General features: G+C 43.4%; 1 protein-coding gene across 1 annotated transcript in view; it reads right to left on the bottom strand.

Moving 5' to 3' along the window:
* Positions 1-2285: 2285 nt before the first annotated feature.
* The window catches only part of si:ch73-335l21.1 (insulin receptor substrate 1-B), a 52070-nt gene continuing 27081 nt past the window's right edge, over positions 2286-27274 (bottom strand). The window contains exon 4 of the mRNA XM_063469966.1: positions 2286-2547. Within this exon, the coding sequence (XP_063326036.1) occupies positions 2540-2547 (8 nt within the window). The 3' untranslated portion in view covers positions 2286-2539. The remainder of the gene's footprint in view (positions 2548-27274) is intronic.

The following is a 27274-nucleotide window of genomic DNA, read 5'->3' as shown; positions in this document are numbered from 1 at the left end:
AGGTTACATTTTTTACATTTTTTTCACCCCCCCCCCCCAAAACAAAAACAAAGCAATGTGTCCAGGCTTGAGAGCTCAAGGTCACCAGAGGAGAACAGCCGGGTTTTTTTGTGTTTTGGCACCGCAGCGATTTAGTCCTCCATTAAGGTCCAACACTTCTGGGATCAGAGCCACGGCTATCAGTCAAGTCATCGGATAGATCGCTGCCACACCGCACAAACAGAACAAGTTATTTCATGAGAACTGTACAGCCAAAAGAGATCCAAAAAAACAATAAGAGACAAAAAATAGTCAGTATACTCTGATAGGATATCTATATTAGTGCTAGTTGCTAAGAGAGAGATAGGACAGACAGGCACTTAAGTTCTAATGCATAGCAGAGATTGAAGCAAGAGCCGAGACAGAAAAGAAGGACTCGGGGCCAAAGCAAAGTGAAAACACCTCTTAAAATGTTTGGTGCTGTGTAAAAAAAACCCCCAAGTGAACAAACTGCAGTTTATTTCATACCGATGAAATGAGAACTGATCCCTGCTCAGCTGCTAAAAAGCAGTGTGCTGACGGCTACAAAGCTAGCATCAGCATGGCTATTGATAGGGCCTCTGTCCTCAGCTGTGTGCACTGTATGCTATTTAGCATCCTGAGATGAAGGGGATTAAGTGAGACACAAGTGTCTGGAGCCAGTAGCTCTAATGGGATTGCTTAGCCGTATATTTGGGGAGGGGGGGGGTCTAACCCTGAGCTGTGGTCAGCAGGACGGCGAATTTACGCCCTGGCACAATGCTAATATGTTAATCTGATCTAGCTGGTTTTAACTAGCTAGCAGGCTACTGTACTCCCTGCTACAAGTGTCTTTTGTTTGAGGCCTGTGCGCTCAATACTTATGGCTCACCGAACAGCGAAAGTATGCAGTGAAGAAGATATCAGAAGCAGAAAAATTTGAATTTTGAAGAGTAAAATCGACACACAATATTTAACAGTACACTAACAGCAGCTATGCTAGTATTTCTCACAGTAGAAAGGAAGGCTAGCAGATTGCTAGTACTTTAGGTCTCAGTCAGACAAGCCTAGTGGCTTGCTAGCGACCATTTAGCAGCTACTGGTCGCTAGGTTAAAAATATTTATTCCTCAACCAGTTGCGAGTCATTGCTAGAGGCTGCTGGCAGTTGCTGTGAAACTGATTGCAAAAGCTCCATACTCACATGGTTGGAGACTAGTTAGTGAGCCCGTTGCAACCACCGTTTTCTAAGGAAAAATGGGTATTACACGACTCTGAAATTGGTCACAAAAAGGTGTTTAAAAACATTAAAAACATCGCGATTGCTTTGCTTGCTAGAGGTTGCAAGAATAAATGCTGTTGCTGCCTGTTGCTTACATGGAAGACCACAACTTGTCTGCTAACACTTGCCATCTCTTCGCCAAGCAACTGTGAAACTGTAAGAAAAAAGTGGAAATGGAGAACTGTTTGCTTTCAAAATAAGTTGCAACTTTTGAAATGTGTTGGTTGCAACAATTACTTTGAAGGCGAACACTCTCTGCTTCTGGTTTGCTCGGGAGAGTAAGCGGTGAGTGTTTGCAGACAAATCTGCATCTTCCTTGCAAACTACAAGTGACTGCAGCAACTTGCCTGCAACCACAGCAGTGACAAGAAGGTGCAGTTTTTGGTGCAGTGATTTCCTCTAGCAACAATTCGCTGGGGAATACTAACTTTTTCCCTAGCAACCAGAAGGTGCCAGGAGGTTGCCGACCGGTCTCTAGACTTGTGGCTCTGAGGACTTAGTGAAATTTCTGCGTTCATGTCATATCAGATTTATTGTGTACAATCTCTCTCCCCCTGTTTTTCTTGATTTTACCCATCTTGGAAGACTCACATCAAGGAATATGAACTGAAACCTAAAGACATAGTGTCTATAATGTTTTTCAGCCACATACGAGCAACTCTGTAATCACAAAGCTGACGATCGCTGTGCGCACACAGCAAACCTTCAAACCTTCCATACTTTATGACATGAATGCAGTAAAAGCTCACACCAGTGCTCCCCACCTTTGTTTTTATAACTACATTAAATCAAGCTTGGAAAGAAAAACAACAAAAAACACCCCACAAAGCTTCACTGAAGTTCTCTGGAAAATGGCTACAATCTGAAAATGAGGCACTTTTTGAGCAGATGTACAATTCCACACATTTTTCTTTTTCATCAACCGTTGTATTCTTTATAATTGGAGCTCTTCCAATTAGGAAAAAAAAAGAAAAGAAAAAAGAAAACACTGTTCTCCATTTTTGTACCCTCCTCTGACGGGTTTCACTCAAGGAATGAGAGCAGCAAATAGCTTTTTAAGAATGTCATTTGGCACACATCCCTGTTGGTTTCCACAACCAACTAGATGAAAGCGAAGAGGAAAAAAAAGAGAAAAGAAGTCTTCCATCAGTCACTGACAAAGTGCTTGAGGACCGTGTCCGATCCAGCTGCTCTCTCGATGCGATAGGTTGCCACAAAATGAAGGCGGAGCCTTTGTTTTCCCCACGGACGATTCACCGACATCAGCACTCTAGAAGAAAAGCCAGAGAAGAGAGGTTTGATTACAAATCGTATAAACACACCTCAGATATGAAGAAGAAGAAATAAATATTATGTAAACAAAGTGTCTCCTCCTTATCTGGTTAATATGTAATGCGTGATATCAGCTCTGGAACACGCAGACCCTAACACGAACAACTTGAATACATAGTGCGGCTAAACGGGCTGGAAGAAAGTCTCAGAGAGGAAGAACGAGATAAAGGGAACAGCAGGGAGGAAGAAAGTGAGGACACCTATGGCTACAGGCAACTGTGTGTGTGAGAGTGTGTGTGTGCGCACAAGCCTGTACGTGGGAAAACAGAGTTCTAGATCCCATGTTGCATTTTCCTGAGCACATGCCCCACATGTGAGCACACAGGTATGTGGGAAAATGTCACTGCTGCAGTTATTCAAAATGTCAAGTCTGAACAGTAGTCATGGTTTCTTTTTTCTTTTTTTTGCACCGTTGGAAGGATTAGCTGCATAATTCTGCTCCACAGTAGAGACAGCAGCAGAATCACATGACATCCAGAGCCATCTGTCAGTCTTGGGTCCTCTGTGCCGTGTCATGTTAGGTCACCCTGGTCACAGCTTTAGTAGTCAGTGTACAGCGATGATTGTAGTGCAGAAGTGAGCTAAAATTGTTTTTATACAAGGGGGAGTCTGCACCCTCCATCCACTTACTACTACAAATGGTGCAAAAGAAACTGGTATATGGCTCAAGAAGAACGGCACCACAGCGCTTAGCACCGATGCCACGTATCAGGAACACTACAGCTCTAGCAGGTCTGTGTATTGTGTGGGTGTGTCTTATGTCATCCAGGCGCTTAGATGCCACTCATTTCTCCTTTAGGAGCCAATGCACAGGTGGCTTCATTCAGCGATCAGCCACCCAGCAGTATATAAGCTAGCGAAGAGCTGCTCACTGAGTAATGAGATTTAGTGGTTTATTCTGCTTGTGTTAACTAAGATTTGTGTTTTATTTGTGCTACTAGTCACTTTTGTGATCTGTTTGGCCTTTTCTTTTCCTGGTCATATCATTGTTGCTCTGCTCATCCTCTAGCTCTTGTTCTTGGGGAAGTCACAGGAAGGTTGAGCAGCTAGTAAGACATATGTCCATCCATCCATCCACCTTCTTCCACTTATCTGTGGCTGGGTCGCAGGGGCAGGAGCCTAAGCAGAGAAGCCTAGACCTCCCTCTGTCCGACCACCTTCTCCAGCCTTTCCAGCAGAACACCAAGGCTAGCTGAGATATAATCTCTCCAGCGTGTCCTGGGTCTGCCCCAGGGCCTCCTCCCGGTGGGGCATGCCCGGAACACCTCACCAGGAGTCATCCTTATCAGATGCCAGAACCACCTCAGCTGGCTCCTTTTGGTGTGGAGGAGCAGCGGCTCTACTCTGAGCCCCTCCCGGATGGCCGAACTCCTCAACCTATCTCTAAGGGAGACGTCAGCCACCCTTCAGAGGAAGCCCATTTCTGCCGCTAGTATCCGTGATCTCGCTCTTTCGGTCACTACCCAAAGCTTGTGACAATAGGTGAGGGTAGGGAGGCAGACTGACTGGTAAATTGAGAGGTTCGCTTTTACGCTCAAGCTCTCTCTTCACCACGACGGACCGGTACAGCATCCGCATCATGCAGCCATAGAACCAATCCGTCTGTTGATCTCCCGCTCCCTTTTCCCATCCCTCGTGAACAAGACCCCAAGATGCTTAAACTCCTCCAGTTGGGGCAGGAACTCGTCCCTGACCGGGAGTGAGTACTCCACCCTTTTCCGGCTGAGGACCATGGCCTCAGATTTGTATGTTGCATCTGAAATAGTTAAGCTGAATAAAGTTTTAAGATAGTAATTGTTCAAATGACAATTAAAGCTGGATCTTTAGTTAGCAATTTGCAGTGATGTGGTGGCCTGGAGACGATAGAAACTGAATGAGTTTTTGCAACTTCAAATGAAATAGCTGCCGGTGACACGGGAACAAAGACGAGCTTTGCTCAACTTAGAGGAGAGTAGCTGAAGTAACTACCAATGAGAGTAAAAAATATAATTGACATGTGACCTGGAAGTAAACGGGTAACTTGTGTTACCTAGGCAACTGGAGCCTGGATTATCAGTATGTGACCGGCCTTAAGATGCAAAGCGATGTGCAAGTTTGCACATTGCAATTTTAACTCATTGTATGTATTTTATGACTATTGCTTCTTTTATTAACTTTGTTCTTTTGTAAGGTGACCTTGGGTTTTTGAAAGGCGCCCTCAAATAAAATGTATTATTATTATTATTATTATTAAGTGAACAGCTTCCACAGCGGATACAGGTCAAGGGTACAAAAATTACTCATCATGGAGACGTGTTACTAGTGATGACGCAGCCTCACCAAGGAGCAAAACAAATCCTGGTTTTGCCTGCTTTTGTGACTTTACTGCCAGAACGCCCAGTAGCATCACTCCAAAGTAAAAGGATCGGATCAATAGTTTGGATGACAAATTATTTATATCCTCCATGGGGATTCTGCTTATGAGCACTGATGTTTTAACCATACGGAGCAGACATAGTACAAACTTCAACATTGTGAAATGATGGTATGTACACCGGCAACTTTGCTGTAGCGAAAACATGTTTTATTTGCAATATTGTGGAAAAGAACTATATCTACAGTCCTAAACTGAAACGGTGATAATGCTGATTGGTGGAGGTTGTTGTTGTTGTTACCATGGAAACATTGTGTCTCCCTCCTCTCACCCCCAAACGGTTGTGATAGATGGCCGCCCCTGAGTCTGGTTCTTCCCGTAAAAAGGGAGTTTTTCTTTTCCGTTGTCACCAAATGCTTGCTCAAAGAATTTCTGTATTATGGTGGAGTTTTTACCTTAGAGTAGAAAGCACCTTCAGGCCATTGTTGTGATTTGGTGCTAAATGAATAAAACTGAATTGAACTTAAGAACGTCATGTGGCATACTGAGTGTGAAACTGCCCAAAAACTGATTTCAGTGACTCCAGTCAAAAGTATATAACTTTATAACAATAACTAAGCTACTTCAACACACACACACACACAGACACACACACACACACACACACACACACACACACACACACACACACACACACCACAAACTACAACATGTATTCAAAATTATTATTATACAACACTATGATAATGAAACTGACTATATCTGAGAAGGATGGAAGCAGTTGGCTGTGAAAGCTGGGACTTGCAATGGATTATGGGATAAGTAGTTCCTCCACTGTTAAAAGTATTTATGTACACACTCTTATCTTTTTCTTCTTTTGTTATTTTTTGATGGAGATCCAATCTCTTTATGGCCACGATTCACCTCTTAGCAGGTTAGCTTGGTTCAAGGCTTAAAACTCTGTGAGGGTTTTCTGAAACGTCAGTGGAGAAAATGGACCAACCAGTCAGAATGCAGGATGAAAAGAATCAGAAAACACTGGCTGACTCAACATTGCGCAGTCTGACAGGCCTCCAGACTGATGTTGTGCAGTCTGACATAGATTGCATTAGACACATATAACTCGGTTAGATGTGCAATTATTCCTTCAAGATTTCAGTTTTCCTGTGGTGTGTATGGACCTTCAAACCAGATGTCAGGTTGTTGTATTGTGGAGTAGATAACGACCGAGTACAGGCTAACTGCTTTAAAGGTCTTGTGTGTTGTAAATAAACAATGAATGCAAGATGCGAACCACAGCTCCTGCACCTTGTACTGGAAGCACAATTATGACGACCATAAAGGTCAGTAAGTGCCCTCTAAACTGGTTCAGTCAAACGTGGTGACTCACACTGAAGGCACTCAAGCCGCCGAGTGCCAAAATAACCAAAGCACAAAGCTAGTAAAGAGGACAGGCTCAGCGAGAGTTCCCAGTCTCTTTTCTTAAAATTAAAAAAAAAAAAAAAAAATTCCCAGCCTTGCTTGACTCTCTAATTGCAATCGAGGGTACTCTGTATTTACACCCCCTCCCTCTCTCTGTCTTCCCCCCAGCTTGTCTTCTTCCTGGTGCAGTGAGCTATATTTAGCGTGCCTCAGCACAGACGGTGCCCGCCAGCCGGCCAAGCCGTGACGGCCTAAATCAGAGCGGAGCAGCTCGAAAAGCAGCAACATAACCGAGCTATCCGGCGTGAGGATCCAGAGCAGGGTGTCGCTACACGCTCTTGTTACTGCTGCAGCTCTGCCATGGATACACACATGCAAACTCTGGGAGATGCTGTAATTGCGCAGATGACATTCACTTAATAACGACCTTTCCTCTGCACAGACGCAGCAAATTATACAGGAAAAAAAATGTGAAACAGCTGTCTACACATATAGCCTTTTATACGCGGCTACATGTGAAGTGCTTCCTCTCCTGGTCACACTAATCAGATATCTTATTTTCCCCAGGCTGCCCCATGCCGGCGCCTTGGACCTGTTAATCAATCTCATCCACTTCCTAGCATCGTTTCTCCATCTGTTGGCTAATCGATAGGATAATGACCACGGTGGCGATTGTGTGAGTGTGTGTGGCTCTCTTCCCCTTTTCTCTCCCAGACTGTTTAAATCAAGAGGTTAGACAAGGCTATCTGCCTCCGGAGTACAGTGTCTAGCCAATAACTGTTCTCTAGCCGCCTGTGTGTCAGAAAGTGTGTGTGTAATTAGGAGAGTCTGGGTCTATGTGATGTCTCAATCGAGGGCTGCCTAAAATTGAAAGCCACCCTGTTCTCCTGTCGTAAATCGACTGTGTCAGTCTGTCATTTTCATGCCGCCCGGCTCCCACAAGACACGGAGGCTGCTCCCAGCAACGTGATGTGAGTCACTGAGTGCACTGGTCACTTGGTTTGGTTTAAATCATATTTTATGCTAAAGGAAATTGGCCAGACCCACGCTAGAGGTATTAGAGTCCATCATGTGTTTACAATCAATGGAAAGTGGCGCTCGTTGAAAAACAGACTGTACAAAAAGAGCAGTGTCAGTGTCACCGTCTTCATGAGAGCAAGACACACATGCACTAGATGGATCTATGAACTTTACACAGGAACAGATGAATGAAAAATCACCCGAAAGCGGCATTGCTCATCACTGCATCTCATCCTTCTGTGAGCATCTCATAGGTCGCAGAGCAGAAAATGTACAAATTCGTTCCTACTGCGTGCCTCCGGCGTGCTGCGATCTCTTTGTGCAAGACAGCAAATTCCTTCCAACTCCAAAAGTAGCCAAGAAGCCACGACCTTTGACCTACACATTGCGAGAAGCCAAGAATATTCTTCTGGAGATCATTAGTCTTTTCAAACGAGAGAATCTCTTCAGGGTTTTTCCACGATGGCTGCAATTTTTCGAGCCAGCGACTTGAGCTCCCGAAATCCTTCTCCACTGTTATTATACTTGATTCCATTAAATCATCTATCCTGCAGGCAAGGCGAGCAGCTAAGAGGCGAAACGGCGCAACATGAGCCGGGATCCAGCGTCAAAGACAGCTGCGTATACACGGATAGACGAAAACTGGCAGGCTGAACCGGCAGGACAGCTCCCGTGTCACCTCATTTTATTTCTTCCAGCGACGCCAGAAAGTCTGTCAGTTATAAGGATTTAATGTTTGCACTCTGACCACAGCGTCTGATTTCACCGTACTTATTTGTTAGTCATGAATTTGGCGCGCATGTGGATGACGGTTTGGTAAAAGTAATACTGCACCCCTAAATCTTCCTCTGAGCATCTAATGCTTGGCTCGTGGGGGCTTCAGAGGTGGGTGTGGGAAAAAAATAAATACATAAAAAAATCTGAAAATGGCTTCTTCATGGTGGGTGGCAGCTGCAACCAGCTCATCTTGCAAGAACTGCTAAAGATACTACTGTTACCATTTTAAACATTCAATGCAAGCACACTGTGGTCATTTTTGCACAGAAAAGAACAAATGGAGGAGTAATACGGAAGACCAACAGTGCCCGAATTGGAAAATAAAAAAAATGCCTACAGTAGAAATGTAGAAAGAAATACAGAAACAAAAACATTTACTACAATACACAAATGTTCTGTCTGTCCTTGAACTCCTTGTTCAATAAGGAGTTGAGCAACCAAACTTGGCACACCCAAATATTTTAGGCCGCTGCAGGTTCTTATCTAATCACATGCCTTGCAACCACCTAATAGTTGATTAAAATCACAAACCAAACATTACTGTAGCATTGGCCAGGCCAGGTGCCTCTACTCCAAACCCCTCTCAGATGGTTGAGCTCCTTACCCCTTCTCCAAGGTAGATGCCAGCCATCCTTTGGAAAAAGCTCATTTCTTCCACTGTCAGTTTTTGTCATTTCTTAAAATCAATAAGAATTATTGACTAGATTTTATTTCCAAATTTTTCATTTGATTTAAATCCTAATACTAATTGTTTTGTTCAATAACTTGTTATTCTGGCATTTTTGGGCCTCCGTACACTAAGAACAATAATTTCCTCAAAACAAACTCCTTTGTTTGAAGATAAAATGAGAAAATGCAAAAGCGTTAAAACCGGTTTCAAACAGCCACATTTTAACCTCATCTGAACTGAGCTCTTGTATTTTTCAGTTTTCTGAGATATTTGGAATCACTTAGACCTGATAAGTATAAAAACTAAGCATCATCTTTCAACAGAAAGTAATCCTTTTTTTAAAAGTATGTCTTGAAATGGGGTTTATTTTACAGCAAAAGACAATAAAGGCAAAATGCAAAGTACCCATATGAGGACACACAATATATGACAGCTGTTCAGGTAAAGAACAAGTAGCTGAGTTAAACATCAAAGAGTAATTCAAACACTAGTGTAAAGTAGTGTTTGAATCACACATGTGACAGACATGTGCACAGCCGGTTTCGGAGTCTACAGGAAACAGTCGACAGATATTTCGGGTGGAGTACTCACACCGTCTTTTGACTGAATCCTTTGAGCTGTTGCCAACAACCAGAAAACAGGTTGAAGAGATTTGTAGAAAGGTAAAAGGCGAAAAAAAATAATTCTTTATCTCCTGGTTACATCCAGAATCAGATCTCAAGCCCGTCCCCATCGTATTTAATAGTCTGCATAAACTCAGTAATTAGAAGTCAGGTGAGTACAATAAGATTGTCACCAGTAGGCCACGTCATTAAAACTCTCTTTAGGAGTGGCCCTAGCTAGGAGAGTGTGGCGCCCTGAGCAATTCCTTGAGAAATTTATGGTTTTTGTGAAGCTGTTCTGCTGCATTTTTTGCAGTGCAGCAGAAGGAGGCGGGGGGGGGGGATTTATCCCAATGGGGAAGTTGCTGCTGTTTATGAGGCGGTTGCACATGGCCCGCAAAAACGCCCATGTTGGAGTTTTAAGTAACATCCCATTAAATGGTTTTAATGTTGTGGCTGATTGAGTTACAGCACAAAACGTTACATTTTCTGCACATGCTGTTCGGTACAAACAGAGTGGGAAGGTTTTCCTGGGAAAAACTCTTCTGGGACTCGGACAGCATCGGAGTATTTGGAATCAGCATGCTCCAGAACGAGCACCTCCACGCGATGCTTAACCACCTTTAAAATAATGAGAATTAAGGCGCTAACCATCCATCTTAAATCAAACCTTTTTATCACCTGAAGACATCTCTTTCATTCGAACACAACATTTTCCTTTTATGCTCAGCTGTAAATTTCCATGCATTACACCCGTGCAGCTGACAGCGGCGAGCAGACTGCGTGGTGCTGAAAGACGAGTTGATGTGTGCGCTTATTGCATTTTCACGCCTGCCCCTTCTGTAGCTCTGCCGCCGTCAATCACGCCTCCAGCAGCTCGTAGCATAGCTGCTGTAGCTATTTAACCAGGTGTGTGCATGTGTGCAAGAGGGTAAGGTATATATACATAACATGATGCGTGCGGGGGGAGGAGGGCGTAAAGTTGCAAAGATTACATTGAAAATAACACCTGCAAAACACACACACACACACACACACACACACACACACACACACACACACACACACACACACACACACACACAAAAGGTTATGAGATGAGTGCGAAAAGCTATAACACACTTTAAATGGTATTAAAAGCTAAATGCTTATTAAAGGTGGTAATTTGTTCCTATATTCTTTGAGGTTCAGAGACAGGCCTGTATAAGGCTCCAGAGACTTTCCATTATGCAGCAGCACAGTGGGAAAGCCTGAGTGGGCGTGTTACAGCACAGGAATGTGTGGGGACAGGAAGAGATGGACAGAGACAGAGCAGCACTGCAGAGTCAGGGGGGAGAAGAACATCCACCGTCCTGTCCCATGTGCCGCTTCGCATCCGAGTATTTTTAGCTCATCCTTGAACAATATCCGAACAAGTAGTTTGTTATGCCGCCAGGCCAACATGCCGGCCTTTGCACACTACAGCTTTCTCATCACCTGAGAAATATACTGGGAAAAAAATCTTCTGTTTCATCACGTCACACTCGTCACACCTTCGCTATTTCAACACCTGCCTCAAACAAACAACAGTGAGCTTCTGAACTTTGCACTCAGCCTCGGGATCACACCTTAAACTCGTTCCCTGTACGATTCTGAATTTTGAGATCTCACTTCTGGCTTTTAAAGCTCTTCATAGCCTCTGCCCTGGTGTAAGACCTCCCTGATGTTTTAGTCACATATAAGCCCGTGTCAGCATTCACAGCCCAAAAACTAAGGAAGGAGATGCCTGAGGAAATCAGGTCTGCAGACTCAGTGGCTGCATATGTACAGCCCAAACGCTTTAGTGAGAATACACAAGCGTCTGTTTCACAGGGTGGCTTAAACCCTTTCATAGAAAATCAGTGTCAACAAGTAAAGCTGATTACTGGCTGCTTTCTTCCTGATCTAAACGCTCAAAGTGTTCCTCTGCAGAAACCCAGACGTTAATAAAGTATAAAGACAGAGAAAATAACAGCAACTCCTGCAATGAATGGGCAACGCCAAAAAGCTAAAACAGCCATTAAGGAAGATGAATGTTTCACATATTCATCACTCTATAAAAAAATAAATAAATACAACAAATCATCACCGTCTTATTAAATGCATCTTGTATCTCAGGACCAGAGCAGTAAAGACAAGTCAGTCACTAAGAACTGGACACATCTGCTTACGCTTCTGCCATTTAAGTTTGAGACACTTTTTCTCTGGCCATCCATCCATCACAGGGTCGCAGTGCGTCTAAAGTCTATCCCAGCAATCATGGGGAGGTGAGGGGATTCAAACCTGGGCCCATCTTTCTGTGAAGTGATGGTGCTAACCACTGTGCCACTTTTTGCCTGTTTTAAGTCATTATACATTGATTATCGCTGGGTTTGGACAGGAAAAATTGCATCTAAACATGTTATCTTGACCTCTGGACAACTGTAGGGAGATCGTTTGCTGTTAATTAGTAAACAAATACTCAAAAAATTTCAATTAAATTTCATTTACACAGCACAAAATCACAACAGTCGCCTCAAGGCCCCCTATATTGTAAGATGAAGACCCTATAACACCAACGATCAAACAACAATCTTTGAGCAAGCATTTGGCGACAGTGGGAAGGACAAACTTTAAAAGGAAAAAACCTGCAGTAGAACCAGGGTCAGGGAGGGGAAGTCAAAACTGGATGGTGGTGATGGGAGGGAGTCAACACAAAAGACACACTGTGGACGAGAGCCAGAGAATAATAATAACTAATGACTAAACGCAGAGCGGTGTATGAAGACACAAAAAGACGCTGCCTCCATGTAGTTTACCCATAAATAGAAATAACCATAAAAGGTCACAATTAGTCTTTTTATTGCAACAACAAACCAGTCCGGGCCTGTGCGAGTTGCTTCTTAACCTTTGACCAACTTTTAAAAGATAAAAAGTGTATTCATTTTTCATTTTTCCAAACAGTGCAGACATCAGTGTGTTGTAACCAGATGATCCCACTGCAGGTCCAAAAGTCAGACTCCCCCCTCAGGGCATTGGAGGATTTTCCTAACTTTTGAAATGAGTGACTTAAAAAAAGAAAGAAAAAACAACCACTGCAGAGAAACTCGAACCCAGTTTGAGCAGAAACTTCCTGCCGTTGCTCCAAATGCAGCGTTTAAACTGTGTAACAGAAACTGGCAACCGTAGTGAAATCTGACATGGGACGTCCTGTCCCTGGAGAGCGCAGACACAGCTAAAGCCAACGGGACCAAAGGGTTTTTGTGGACGTTATCTCATTCATTCTCCCACTCTCACTCACACACATACACACACACAGTCACTGTCTGCTGATTCAGACCGGCGATTTCTCTCCGTCTTTGTGTCGTGCCGCTCCACCAGTTCTGCCACTTTCTGCTAATGCCGATGGCCCCACTGAGCATTGACACACACACACACACACACGTATACACACGCATGACGGTGGCATCCTGAGTGAAGTGATATACTGAGTGATAACATGAGCAGGTGGGATCCTCTCTTCTGTGTAAGGCCTTTCCCAGAATGCCAGCGAACAGCTCGCTCCGGTTCTCCGATGTGGATGGACAAACGCAGTGAAACACAAGAAGCTGTTGCACCATCTTGAAGTAAAGCCGCCGAGCTGCTGCTGAGACATTTGTGTCTTTTCTTGCTTCGCTGTGTCAGAACAGCAAAATTCAGCCAAAGTGTTTTTTTGGCACATCAGTGAAGAAGATGTAAAAGGAAGGAAATCTTCTTTATTAGTCTTCAAACCACACCAACACCAATCTGGATCAAGAAATTCATTGTAAAGCCGACTAAGGCTGGTAGTTATAGTTGAACCAAAAGTGCTGCAAACATGAACATGATAATGTTAATGTTCATCCCACAGCCCACATGTGCATCTGGAGCAGAAATATAGGGAAATGCATTAACACGAATACTCTCAGCGGCCACTTTACTCAGGTCTTTAATCCTTCATGTTAAAGATTCAACAAGGTGCTGGAAACATCTTTAGAGATTTTGGTCCATGTTGACATGATAGCCATAAAAGTCTGCAACAATACTCAGGCTGGCTGTGGTGCTTAAATGATGGTCATGTGTTACTTAGGGACACAAAGTTTGCCAAGAAAATATCCCCCATACCATCACACCACCACCTGAACCGTTGATACAAGGCAGGATGGATCCATGCTTTCATGTTGTTTGCACTAAATTTAGATACCATCAACTGAATGTCGCAGCAGAAATCGAGACTAAGAACGGGCACCGTTTCTCCAATCTTCTGTTGTCCAGTTCTGTTGAGCCTGTGTAAAATTGTAACCCCACTTTCTTGTTCTTACAGGAGTGACACCCAGTGTGCTCTTGTGCTGAGGTGGCCCACAATATTTATTCATATTTACCCATCAGTGCAAGCTAACTGTTTTGGTTTTTCCATTCTGCAACTTTAATGTTTTATAATCAGTGTAACCACTTAGCTGCTGCAGGCTGTGCCTGCTTTTATTTTTAATAAACAGTGGCCTTTTCCTAATAAATTTGCCATATCAGCTCAGGTGCCAACATGTCAGTGTGGTATTTACAAAATGTTCCACCCTCAAGATATACTGAGTCTTCCATTGCAGCTGGCTTGAGTTATTATTAATTGCAAAAATGTTGTTAAAAAAAAAAAGATTGTATAAACAATTAAAAAAAAAAAAAGAAAGAAAGGTTTGCAATAGTTGAGATGACTCTCAATTAAAACCTTCACTTCCCGGTGCCATCTCGGTCAGTTCCTCTTTAGGTCTTCATCACCTGATGAAAGAGGACCCAGAGAAGAACTCGTGAACCTTTGGATCATTAAAATGACAAAAAAGGGGCTGACGGTGTGGAATCTGGAGTTCAGTTTGGAAATCGCGTCCCGTGTGTTTGGAAACTGATGCCAATCTGTGTTTCACAGTGCCTCCGTGTGTGTCTGTGTGTGTGTGTTCATGACAGCTCCTGGCCTCTGCTCCAATCTGATGATGAATTGTGTAATTATTAATAGAGACGCCTCTGCCGCTTCATACGGCAACAGCTCTGCTGGTTTTAAGTTACTATGTGCAGCTTTATTGAAAGAAGTGCAGCACTGTGTGACTGCATATATATGCGTGTGCAAACACCGAGGACGAGTGTGATCGAATGTGCAGGCATGCACGTGAGAGCGTAGGTGTGGATCTGTGTGTGTGTGTGTGACTTTGGGTAGACAGCAGACGTGGCCAACATGCACAGCAAATATTTATCTAAGAACCTTCTGGACTCTCCACTACTGACACTTGCCATCGCCTCATCTCCACAAGAGGAAACGCCTCCTCTCATTCTGTCCTAACTGCTCCCCATTATAGTTCGAAGCACCTCCTCAGCATGAGCTACACTCATCCCGAGCCGTTCCCTGCACTTGCTAAGGACTGGAGATCAAAACAGAGTTAAAAGGACTTGTACTAGACTAATATTCAACAGCTGACTGAAGTGAATGTCACTCTGTGTCTGCTGGATGTGTAAATGAGCAACCGCATGCTAACAAATTAGCCCTAAAGAAAGTTATAAGGTGATAATATGTTTGGGCACGCGTTTGTTGGCTTGCAAGGCAGCCAAAGTAGTCGATTCATGCAAGTCAAACGCTGGCAGTTTTTGCCAAATTTGATTGACGGCAGAAATGAAATGACAGGACTCGTGCGCGGCTCAAAATTAAACCACAAGTTCCTACAGACCACTCCGATCACACCAGCTTGGTTTGCAAAACGCTTTGCTGAGGTCAAACATGCAAATCCACTGCACTGGTCGCCTCACATGCGTGCTGTGTTTGGACGGTTGCACGCAGGTTGAAACAAGAAAAGGAGAGAGGCTAGAGAGGAGTGACCGAAACGTTGACATGGATACGAGTGACACAACAACAGGAGATGGAGTAAGCTCTGAATCAATGGGCTGCAATGAGCTGGAGCATGAGTATGAAATGAGTATGTGATTATATGTCTGTGTGTGTTTTGGAGAGTTGGGCAGCCATGCAGCTGTGGCGGCTGGCCTGGCCCATTATTATGGCCAGTAACTGGATAAGAAACACAGTTCATAAAAAATACATAAATAAAAATAAGAGACATGGCTGTGTTTTTACTGTTTATACACAATGTACCACACAGTGCACTGCATTCACCGACTTTTCAGTTTGTTTGAATGTCCAGTTCTGAGTATGTAAATTCAGCCAACATGGAGCACTGCCTCGGGGATTGATGGGATTTTGTTTGACTTCTGACAAGTATAAAAAAACAACAACATTACTGACACGTGCAAGAAAAACACCCGCTCGACCTCCAGCCGCCTTCCACCTCCTCATTGTTTACCATTCACTGAAATCAACACTTAAAAAGAAACTTTCTTTTAAAGTTTGCAGTGGTCACTGGCAGATGCATGCTGGGAGTCACAGTCCAACAAATATACTGTTCTTACCGGTCAGCCGTACAAAGGACGCGGTGATGCTCAATCATCCAGGTAAGTAGATCCCAAAAGGTTGATTCTGTTCATCTGGACGTAGCGCTTTCAGTGGGAGAAATGTTTCATCACTCATCCAAGTGACTTTTTCAGTCTCAGCTGACTGCAGGTTTCCCCAATCTTATAAACAGTACATTTGCGCAATGACTGAAACCAGCCCACCGAACCATTCAGTGGGCTGGTTTCAGTTATTGTGCACTTAGAAGTCACTTGGATAAGTGACGAAACGATCCTCCCTCTGAAAATGCTACATCCAGATGAACAGAATCAACCTTTTGGGACACGGTGATTATTTAATCCTAGCTGATGCAGGGAGTAGCTTCTTATTACCTGCTCCACAATTCCCAAATTCCCATGTCCAAAGTGGATTTACGCTTCCCTTCCAATTGTCCCTACCACGAGCCGCTGGGCTGGCAGACTCTGGGTTTCTGGGATCGACGCTGTGCTGAAGGATTACCCTGATCTACGGTTGATGTGAATGTCGACTTAATAGATAACTGACATTTTAATGATGTTGTCAGAGGGGACTGGCTACTTTGAGGTGTTGGTAACACTCGTGTCTGCTGTTTCTATTTGAAGTTCCTTATTTGATGAATAAATAGAAGACGAGTGATCATGTTAAACAATCTAACCTCAGTACACGCCTCGTTTTTGCCACAATGAAGCAGGTTTTTCAATCAATGGAAGAAAAATAAAGCAGGTATGTTTGCATTCACATTTCTCTGACTTAGAGCTACACTCCCTCTTCCTCACACCTGTACAAAGTAAGATTGCCGTGGATATTCAGCCCTCATGTTATGTGAATGAGCTGCGTCATGACACACGGCCAACCACCACCTCTGTGTGTGTCCCTGTCTTGTTTTGGACAGTTGGTGGTGATTCACATTCATATTCTGCCTTACTCCCACCCCAAAAAAGGAAAAAAGAAAAGCAATCAGCGTCATCAGCTCACAGCGGAAAGCAACTGCCTCGCAGCGAGCATACACAATCGCCGATGACGAGCGTGCTTTACACATCAGCAGACATCGTCGACCAGCCGTGTACGACGCACACGTGTAAAGGGGGCGCAAAAGCTTGCGTCATGTTTCTTTCGGCTCTCCTGGCTGACAACTGGTAATGAATACAAACAGTTTCATTAATGGCAAATGAAATTCAGCAAGAACATCAACAATAAACACCGCGCACATCCCTTCCTTCCCACCCCCATCCGCTCCTCTCTCCTCGACATCCATCACTTTCCATGTGCACTTGTTTGTTCTCGGCCAGGTATGACTAATGAGTAAACAGGAGAGTTAAGCGCCTTTCATTTCCTCTCCGCTGCCAAATCGAGGCTTTAACTGCTCCGGTTGGGTGCTGTGACGCCCGCGGTGGGGTAGAACATTGTGTTAACAGCTCTGTGTGAGTGTGCGTCTGTGCGCAGTTTAATTGTAGATTCCATAGATGGTCTTTATCAGACTGACAGAAGCAGTCTTCAAGACAAAAGCACTCAAGTTTCACAAACCACTCAAACCCACATACACACACACAGACAGGAGCACTTACAAGGCTTGAATCCAAACACGGTGGAGAGGTAACAGCATGTGTGGAGACGATCTGAAATCTCAAATGCCAAATACCAACTGATGCAGTGCCAGCTTGTGCCGGATGGGTGCGGTTTCCACATCATTTAAATCTGGCACACCAAAGGCACACGGCACATGCCGCTTGAGTGGCAAGAAAACAAATCCAGGCAAACATCATGACTTCAGGCTGGCTAAACTCAAACGAACGAGGCGTTTTCATCCCGACAACACTAACAATTTGGGCTTTGATGGAAGCTCGATGTGAATGATAACTGAATGCAACCAGTGATGAAGCCTTAACATATTTTATAAAACTTCTCCAATGTCATCCACCCACCTGATTCCATTCTAGAGATCACCATTTGCATCATCCGTCACCGACTCAGTGTTCTGGTGCTGTAATGCTCGCCGTTCACCCACTGTTGGGATAGCGCCAAGCAGTGAAACCAATGTCGTATCCGACAGTGCAAGCTGCAGTTTTCTGTGTCATTTCTGAGCATCGTGCACGTCTCGAGAAACGAGCGTGCCGCCTTAAAGTCATGCAAAGCAGCCAACATACAGGCTATACCAGCCTTTAATCCCCGTGCAGTTTCCTTTTTTTTAACTATCCAAGACTGTCTCCAGAGATACACCAATGAACCAAATACTGACCGTCACTTTGACACGCATCACCCACTTACAGGCTGCTGCATGCACATAACTCATTGCATGTCCTGTCACATTGCAACAATCACTCAAACATGGTCTGAGGAACACAAGAAAGAGGTCAGGGGGTCGACTCAGTCCCCAAACCTCCCAGTTCACAATCTGATTGGGCAACAGTGAGATTTAAAAAGCCCCAAAAGGTCAGAGCTGCTCTGGCAAGACGGATCTACATTGTACAATGTATATGGTTTTAATGCTTTATATTTGGCATTGAGACATTTTCTAATAAAATACTAATATTTTAACACCAATTATTTAAGATAAAAAGCACATAAATACTTTTTTAGTTAAGTTGACAACTGACAGTTCACTAAACCTGCCTAATTACCACTGTGACAAGTCACAGCCGGCTTGTCAAGCTTTAGATTTAGCTGCATACCACTAAAGCATGTATGACTCTCTAGTAATAGTACCCCTTGGCCTCTGAGGAACTTTTGTTTTCACGATCCAACATGCAATGATTGGAATGCACACGCGTTTATCAATGCTTCAGCTTCCTGAATGCTTCTTTTTTAACGGGTTGCTGGCAGTAAGATAGAGTAAGGATGCGTTTAACCACCTGCTAAAAAAAGCACATTTTCAAAGTTACAAGACAAAAGACCCAGAACCTATAATACATCCTGAACATATGTTAATTAATCAGCTTTTGATTGAGTGAGTTGAGGGTTCAGGTTCACAACAAGGCAAAACTTGACTTCAAATGAAAAGAATAAACTTAACTACAGTCAGAGAACCCATATGCTTAACTGCCTCTATAAAAACACACACACACACACACACACACACACACACACACACACACATACGTTCTGTTCCCAGCAGTAATTTGGGCAATTTAATGGGAAAAAAAACCCTGCAAAGCACAGGAAGCTGTTAGTTCTACCACCGAGGCCCGGTTATGGTGCTGACGACGAGGTGACGTCGAGGTGAGGCTGCTCTCTAAAGGTTAACGACCGCTCTCAAGCCAATAATGGCAGCAATAAGCAAACAAATCTGCTCCTTCACTCGGTCTGCACCGAGGAGTTACATAAGGCAGGTCGAAGTACTGTTTGTTCCTCCTTGCTGTTACCATAAAGAAAACTTTAAAGATCTCAGGAAAGCGATCAGCTCGGGGGCCTGCGTGTGGAGTTCACTTCATCTTCCTGCACAGTCGCAGTTGGAGGAAGTGTACGTTTGTGTGTGTAAGGGGAACAACTGGGGGGTACGGCCATATGTTAACACTGGGAAATATCGTTTCTCTGAGGTGACATCAGAGACCGAGCCCTTTGGCAGCTTGGTTTCCTGAGCTTACTGAACAGAGTTCGTTGAACTCGATTACGCAATTCAAGGCTATAGGCTCCCCTATAGGCAGTCAGGGTTGAACAACCTATATGATGTTGAAAGGCTGGCTTAACTCATACCGAGATCCTCAATTCATTGTTTGCACTTCACGGTTTTGTGTGGCAAGTATAAGAAGAGAGTAGTTTATACCAACAATAAACTACATTTTCACTTTTTTAACTCATATTTTCCTTCCCTTTTTATATGGTTTTATAAATAATTAGATGCCTCCCACTGTTTTTATGGTGCTCAAGCAAATCAATAGTGTACCCATGAGTTTTTTCCCCCCCACTCTTCTTTGTGCAATGCAACAAACTGCAGCACTACGCATAATACCAGTTTCCTCTCAAAGAAAACACAGTTTGCTAACTTTAGGGAAAAAGGAAGCAACTGCATCTGGGTTTCCGGTGTTTGCCATCATAAACTAGAAATGTCTCGCACTCGGACGCTGAACTGTGACCAGCTGCATGCAAATTTCTGCTTTTTACTTGATGCAAAAGTCAGCTGTTTCAAGACCTCGTGCTCTCTTATTGTTTTGCTCACCCTTATTAGTGGTTGAAACATATTTCTCCTGTCAACTTTACTCACTCTGAGACATCTAAATTTACCTTGTGACAGATGATTTTGTGGGCTGATTTTACGAAGGTCATATACTGTGTCCATTGTGCTTCACGTAAGAGGACTTTGAAGTGAGGATTTGGATTCTGTTTGCAAGATCTACTCAAGCAGCAACCAAGACAATGCAAACTGATTCAAAGACTTTCAGTGTAGGATTTGAGCTCTTTGATTGTGGTTTATTGAAACTAGACATGACATGATGATATTGGCGAGCCACAGCTTTTACTCTGAAGGTGACAGTTCACCATTTCTGATCTTTTCATTTCCTTTTATTAGCACTCTGTGGTTGGTTAGCAAGTAGTTGCACACAAATTGGCATCTTCAATGCGAAGTACCCGTAACCGTGGCAACTTGTTTGCCATCAAAGCAATCCCAAGGGGGTAGTCGGTGCAGCACCTTCTTTGCAACCAACTTCACCTGGAAGGAGCATTTTCAACACATTTTTAGGATAGACATATTTCCCTAGTGACCAGTGGTTGACAAACAGTTGCCAACCAGTCTGTAGGCAAGTGTGACTGAGGCTTTATGATAGCAAGTTGTCAATGAGAACGGGCGACCCTTAAAGCATAGCCTGCTTTCCCTTCTTTTGACTCAGGACCATGAGTTACACAATCAATTTTCTATTTAATAATACTTGAAACTAGTTGTTGAGACCATAAATTAATCAGGAAGGTGTTTACTGAGGTCGTAATAGAAGTGAGAAATTGGGCTGTTTTCCTAGAGATTTCTATACAATCTGATTCCCTTAACAACCAGAGTTGTTGCCCCCTACTGGCCATTAGAGGCATGTTTCACTTTTCAAAACTTTTCACTCCTGGCAAAACTATAAAAACTAAATTAATTTAAAGAATATTAAAATATTTTGAAAAACCACAGTGATTTTTTGTTGTTGTTTTTAACTTGCTTTATTTTAAGGCACTACTTAGATTATCTTTATCTGCAGTGGTCACTCGGGCACAATCACTGCAGAATCAGCAAACTCTATAAAAGCTGCTTAAACTGCATGGTTAATGTACACCTGCAAATTTCCCCTCTCTTTTATAGACTCCAGAAGAACTTCATTGCAAGTATTTTTCAGGGTTAGTTCTCAAATGTTCACATTTGACTTGCTGACAAATGAAACTTGACATGTGGTGTGGGCAGATGGCACTCGGCCATAGTGCAACTGTGCAGAGACCGTGAACAATATACCATTAATACCACGACGATACCACAAACAATACAAGCGCGTAGCAAATTAAAGTGGTAGTGCGAAGTGCCATTTGTAGGTAGAGGTCTGGCACTCTGAGATTGTATTAACTGCACTGTCCAGACAGATTAACAGTCACTTAGTGGAAAACGGCTCAGTTGGGTCCAATTCAAACATCCCAGTCAAAGCCCAAGCAAGTGAGGGAGTAAAAAAAAAAAAAAAGACTGTAAATCGGCCTCCTCTGAGAATAACTTGACCTTCTCTGCATGAGACTAAACTCTCTCCGTTTTCACCGTGAGCACTTCAGCTGACCTGCCATGCACTTTAACCTCCTCTCATCCCTCTGAACCTTCATCCCCTAATCCGTCCGGGCCTCGGTACAGCTCGACTCACAACAAACACACAAACATGCATTGCACACGGCGACGTAAATAAATAGTAATACATCCAGACAGGAGTACAATCATGGTCTCCATGTGAGAAGTGGCTCGTTAGTAGAGGGTAATCAGCTTAGTGCTCTCCAGCGCCCACCGGCACTAAGCTCTTTACAGACAAACTCAGTTAGAGAAGTAGCAGCTGAGCAACGCCGCGGCCCCAAGTCCAACAAAACACACACAAACGCGCGCACACACACACACACACACACACACACACAGTCAGACACATACAGATCATAGAGGCGACACGGGGAGATACATTGTGGAGGTGTTGACATCAACACAATTCCCTGTGCTAGAAGAGAGATGTGTACGTGGAGGGGAGAAAAGGCATTTATATGGCAGAGCAGACAGACAGAGAAAATAAGAGAGACAGGGAAACACACAGAGAGTGAGAAGAACGCCGAAACGCCACACAAAAACTCAAATAAAGCACCAGGGGAAGCTTTCCTGGGAGAGTGTATTAGGAGGGAGGGGGGCAAACAAGAATGAGTGTGTGTGAACGGAGGGAAACACTCCCTCCTTCTCCTCCTCCTCCTCTTCTGCACTCACTAACCCCAGTGGGTTGGTGGGTGGCAGCTCCGTTCTTTTAGGCAGCGCCCGACGCGCTCCGAGCCCAGCATACATCCCATACCACAGCGCACAATTGGCGCTCTGTAGCCGGGATCATGCTCATACACGGAATTGGCACACTGCCCAGAAAACACGCAAACACACACACACACGAGCTGCACAGTGAAGGAAGCACAATCTAACCTCAAAATAATCACAGGACTAATGTATAATTTTTGGCTATAAGATCAAAAACAGCAAAACCCGCTTCAGGCAAATTTCCAGAGCTTTATGTCCTGTCACTTTTTAAATTGTAACTTAAAACCACATGTTTTTCAATAAAGGAGAGCTGTCTTCAGACTGATGCATCTCAACAACTGCTGGATAGAAATTTGACATTTTGTCCTCATCTGGATTTCTTAGAACAACCGCCAAGCTACTGCACACGTGTTACCGAAGGTTAGACTGCATTAAGATGGAACGAGGCACTTGAGTGTTTTCATACATTAGCTTTTATATCGATTAAATTGTCTCAATTACCCCATTGGTACGGTAATCATAGCTCCACCTCCTTCCAGAGGTGCAGATGCAATTACTGCGTTCACATCTGGCGGTTCCACCTGCAGAGCGGTTTGTTCATCATTAAACGTGATCCGACCCGAATTACCAGGTGTGCCCTGCAAGTTTGGGCCAGGCATGCTTTGCATTCTGGGATGTGGCAGAGCACAAGAGACGTGCAGGATGCACAAAGTGCAGCAAAAAGCCGTAAAACAAACCAAGGAGTCACTTGGAAGAGAAACAAGGAACACCTTATTGCTTTATTTGGTCAGATAACTACGCTTGGTGTTGTGCCATTTTGCCTGAAATAACAACCAGACAGATACGAGGGATAGGAGTAAATCCTCCATGTTATCCACTAGTCTCAAACATAGCATCTTCTTACAACTTCAGTCATGAACCAGTTCAAATCTTAATAAACAAACTACACATCTATAAAAACCTTTAATCCCCCCGCAGTACTAGGATACTACTTGAACCACACAGTTTACAAAGCAGTAAATTATATTTTTGTCAATTTATCTACGCAGCTATGCATCATAGACTGTATTTAAAAGATCAACATAGCAAAGCATGCCTTACCACCCGGCAGCTATCTTGGTAACACGTCTGAGTACTTTAGGGGGTAGTTATCTCGAAGCATCATCTAGGTTAAGATAAGATATACTTTATTTTGATTTGTTTCTACCTAAAAGTAAAATAAAAGTAATTAGCCAGAATGTCTGATAGCGTAAAATATCTCCAATTGAACAAAAACAAATGGGATTTGAAACATTTTTTTTTAAAGAAAAAGAAAGAATTTGCCAAATCTGGGATAAATGGCATCTTAAAATATCTCAATGCAACAGTGGACATTGTAGTGTAATAATAACTTCAATTTTAGTGATTACCAGGACATAAAACTTACATATATACACATACATTTAAAAAAAAAAAAAGGTTAAAAGGATTCCTGAACCCAGCAGAGCATTAGTAGTAATTAATAGTGCAAAAATCGCCATCATTGTAATGAAGGGAGACCTAATTTTTGTAGCTGGCTATAAACACGGTAATTTCCCCACCGAAGCTAAAGACTTTAAACAGACGCGTCTGAGGGGGGATTGATGCACTTTTGGCGCCAGCCTCAAGTGGCCACTTTACAGTTTGGGGAACTTCTCTGCTGGCTTCATTTATCAGCCAGGGAGGTTTCTGATGATGCACACACATAATATGCAACATTCAAACACAGTCCTCACATTAAGTTGAAGGCAACTTCAAGAAAAAAAAGAAAAAGAAAAAAAAAAAAGAGCCAGTTGGACAAGATTTATGCTCTGCAAGTTAACTGAAATCTCGCTCTGATCTAAATAAATTTAATCATGTACTCTGTTTTATATCTGAAGGATGGCTTGGGTCCACAGTGACTCAGTCATAGGTGATTTATTTCATTTGTTCAAACACCTTGTACGCAAACACGGCTCGCACGCCCCAGAGGAACACGACTGTGAGAAAGAAAAATAAAAGTCTGGTGTGAAAATAAAAGGAGAGCGCAAAACAAAGAGCCCGCTCTGCAAGAGAGAGAAAAGACAGGAAGAGCAGAAGAAGAAAGAAGTCTGGAGCGCGGAGGAGGTAGGAATGGTGGGCCGAGGGGCTTTGTTCGAGAAGAGAATGAGCAAAAACAGTAGCGACAAAAGAGAGAGAGTGTGTGTGTGTAAGTGCGTGCATGTCTGCGCGTACGTGTGTGTGTGTTTGTGGTACACCACAGTCAGGTCACTGAAGGTTACTTTAGCTATTAATTGAGGAGATTCTGGCTGATCCCTGCTTCCTGAAAGGTGATTGGCTTGGATGATCTGTTTTGAGCCTTTCCTATTAAAAGAGGTGAGACGTCTGTCTGTGTGTGTGTCTGAGTGAGATAAGTGTGTCGTTTCAGCATGTGTGTAAACCAAACAAACTGAGACTTTTTAATGTAACTAAAGTGGTGAAAAGTGAAAAGCAAGCAAGTGTAGGTGTAGCAATCATATGCTCTTCTATCAAATCCTGTGACAGCTTCAACAGTGGAAGGCCTCAAATCACGCGCGCACACACACACACACACACACACACACACACACACACACACACACACACACACACTCTGTCCAGCGGCGCCTCTTTGACTGACCAGGCTGCCAATACAATTCACTCTGCTGCCTCTGTGTTCTTGTGTGCCGAATCCATGTGAATAAGGTACTAGTTAGTCAAAACATGACCAGAGTGCTGAGCCATTAGCCAACGTTTTACTACCTAATTATCATTCGAAGGCTGGGCAGCTCACCAGTAACACACACACAGAACAAAAAGCAGCACAATTAAGGTCCTGTCAAGGGGCTCTTGAGTAAATGATTTAAGCCCAAGCTGAGTCATTTTGTGGATGAGAGAAATAAAGAGATTCCTTAGTGAAGAAAACGAAAAAAGCCACTCCTGTGAGAATTAATATTCATTTATTTAAAATTTTTAGCATTTCATATAGCCAAAGGATTACTGAGACCCAGGAATAAAAACACCCCCCCCCCCCGAATATTCACATCTTAGACACAGGATTGCAGAGCTTTATATTTTATCATATTATTCAGTGTTTCTTTAAGCCTGACGTGACTGCTGTTGTGATATGGCGCTATATACAAATAATGAATGGAACTGAATAGAAAATGCTCACACACTTCAAACCTCTGCAGGTCTCATTAAGTTACTTCTAGTGCCAACACTTCATTATTCAAAGTGTTGCTGAACAACAGTTCGCTTGCTGCTCCTATATGCATTTTTATTGCCACGATGCTCTTCTCACATCCTTTTAGCGCACATCATCTCATCTCACCGAAACAGACTGAAGGTGTGTGGGGAGAAGGTGTAAGGGCTGGACTAAGACTGAGCTTTTGAGACCATTCCTTAACCTATGACATGAAAAACAGACTCCTTTGGTCTCAATAACACAAAGAAGTTTGAAAAACCCTGGCAGCCGCTGGTCATAAGAGAAAAATGTGTACGCCTACAATTGATTGGCGAGCGGCTGCTGAAAGATTGGTAAAATTGGTCACACAGTGGTTGCCGCATGCACAACTTGCATGGAAAAAGCCAAACACTCATCTACTATTCACTGAGCGATAGCCAAACGGCTGAGAAATACACATTTTCCCTAGAAAACAGAGGTTGCCAGGGGCTCGCCGATCAGTCTTTAGGCCCCAATGAGACCTAATGCTCATTCTGCACTAACACATTAAACAGATGACAGAAAAATGCTTCAGGGCGTGGCTACCATCCTACTGAAATTTTGCGAAATATCCCCCGATCATAGTCAAATTTAACCCTCACATGTTTATTATTAAACACTCCGTGAATAAGCTGCCCAGTATTTCCAGTAAGTAAACTTCTTTAAAGCTTTCCTTTAAGATTCAAAACTGTAAAAAAGAAAAAAACAGATGCACCTTGATAACCAACCTGACTGGCCACTGATTGCATTGGCTGATAATCTCCAAACTGCAGGTCACGCATGACAGACATGTTTTCAAAATACTGCCCTTAGCAGTCAGATGACTTTCTGAGAACCTCGTCGACCTTTGCTAACCTTACTTACTACTGCATGATTCACATCAAAGTGTGTTTAACTTTTACTGTCGTGTTGCAGTTGGATCAGTTGACAAAGTACTCACCGGTGTGTGTACTAGAGAACGTAAGCGATACATGTGAAGCGTAGTGAAGGATGTGTCCATTACATTAAGGGCCGGAAATGAGATACGAGCCCAGCAGGACGTGTGGAATTACTGGAATTAGTCCCACACACACACACGGAAACACACATTGTGTCCCATCAGGTGATCTGTCCCACTTCAGCTTCATGTGATGAGCTCAAGAATGAAGCCACTCAGGTCTGCAGCTCTCGCTCTGACCTCGTGATACTATACTGTCAAAGTCACACTCATTTATAACCCACGCGTCATTTTTTCACCTCCATCAGCAAGATCGCACCAAGCAGGATCCAGGCATGAAAGTGTGCACCACAGCCTGGTTAAGGCCTCGGGAAGAGGAGTTACTGAAAACAAAACCAGCTGTGTGATAATATATTGGCAAGGAGGGAGTGAAAAAGAGTCGAGCGATTAATGAATTAATTTTCTTTACACTTGAGCACCATAGCAACAAACACCTGCTCTCTATTCAGGCAGTATTCAGTGTGTAAAGTCCATTTTTCTTATCTTGATCCAAGTAAATTAACTTATTATCACTCATGAGTCTCCCAGATTAATCACCATTGCTCTAAAAACACCCTGAAAACCGTCCTCATTGATTCTCCACGCTTGCCGGCGTTCCAGGCTTTCGTATTTGAGAGTCAACAGCACTTTATGAAAGGGCTTTTTGATGTCCATCAAAACGTAGCA

This window comes from Pelmatolapia mariae, linkage group LG3_W (assembly GCF_036321145.2).
Source record: "Pelmatolapia mariae isolate MD_Pm_ZW linkage group LG3_W, Pm_UMD_F_2, whole genome shotgun sequence".
Taxonomy (NCBI): domain Eukaryota; kingdom Metazoa; phylum Chordata; class Actinopteri; order Cichliformes; family Cichlidae; genus Pelmatolapia; species Pelmatolapia mariae.
Note: the sequence above shows the minus strand (reverse complement) of the source record. Positions and strands in the feature narration are given on the sequence as shown.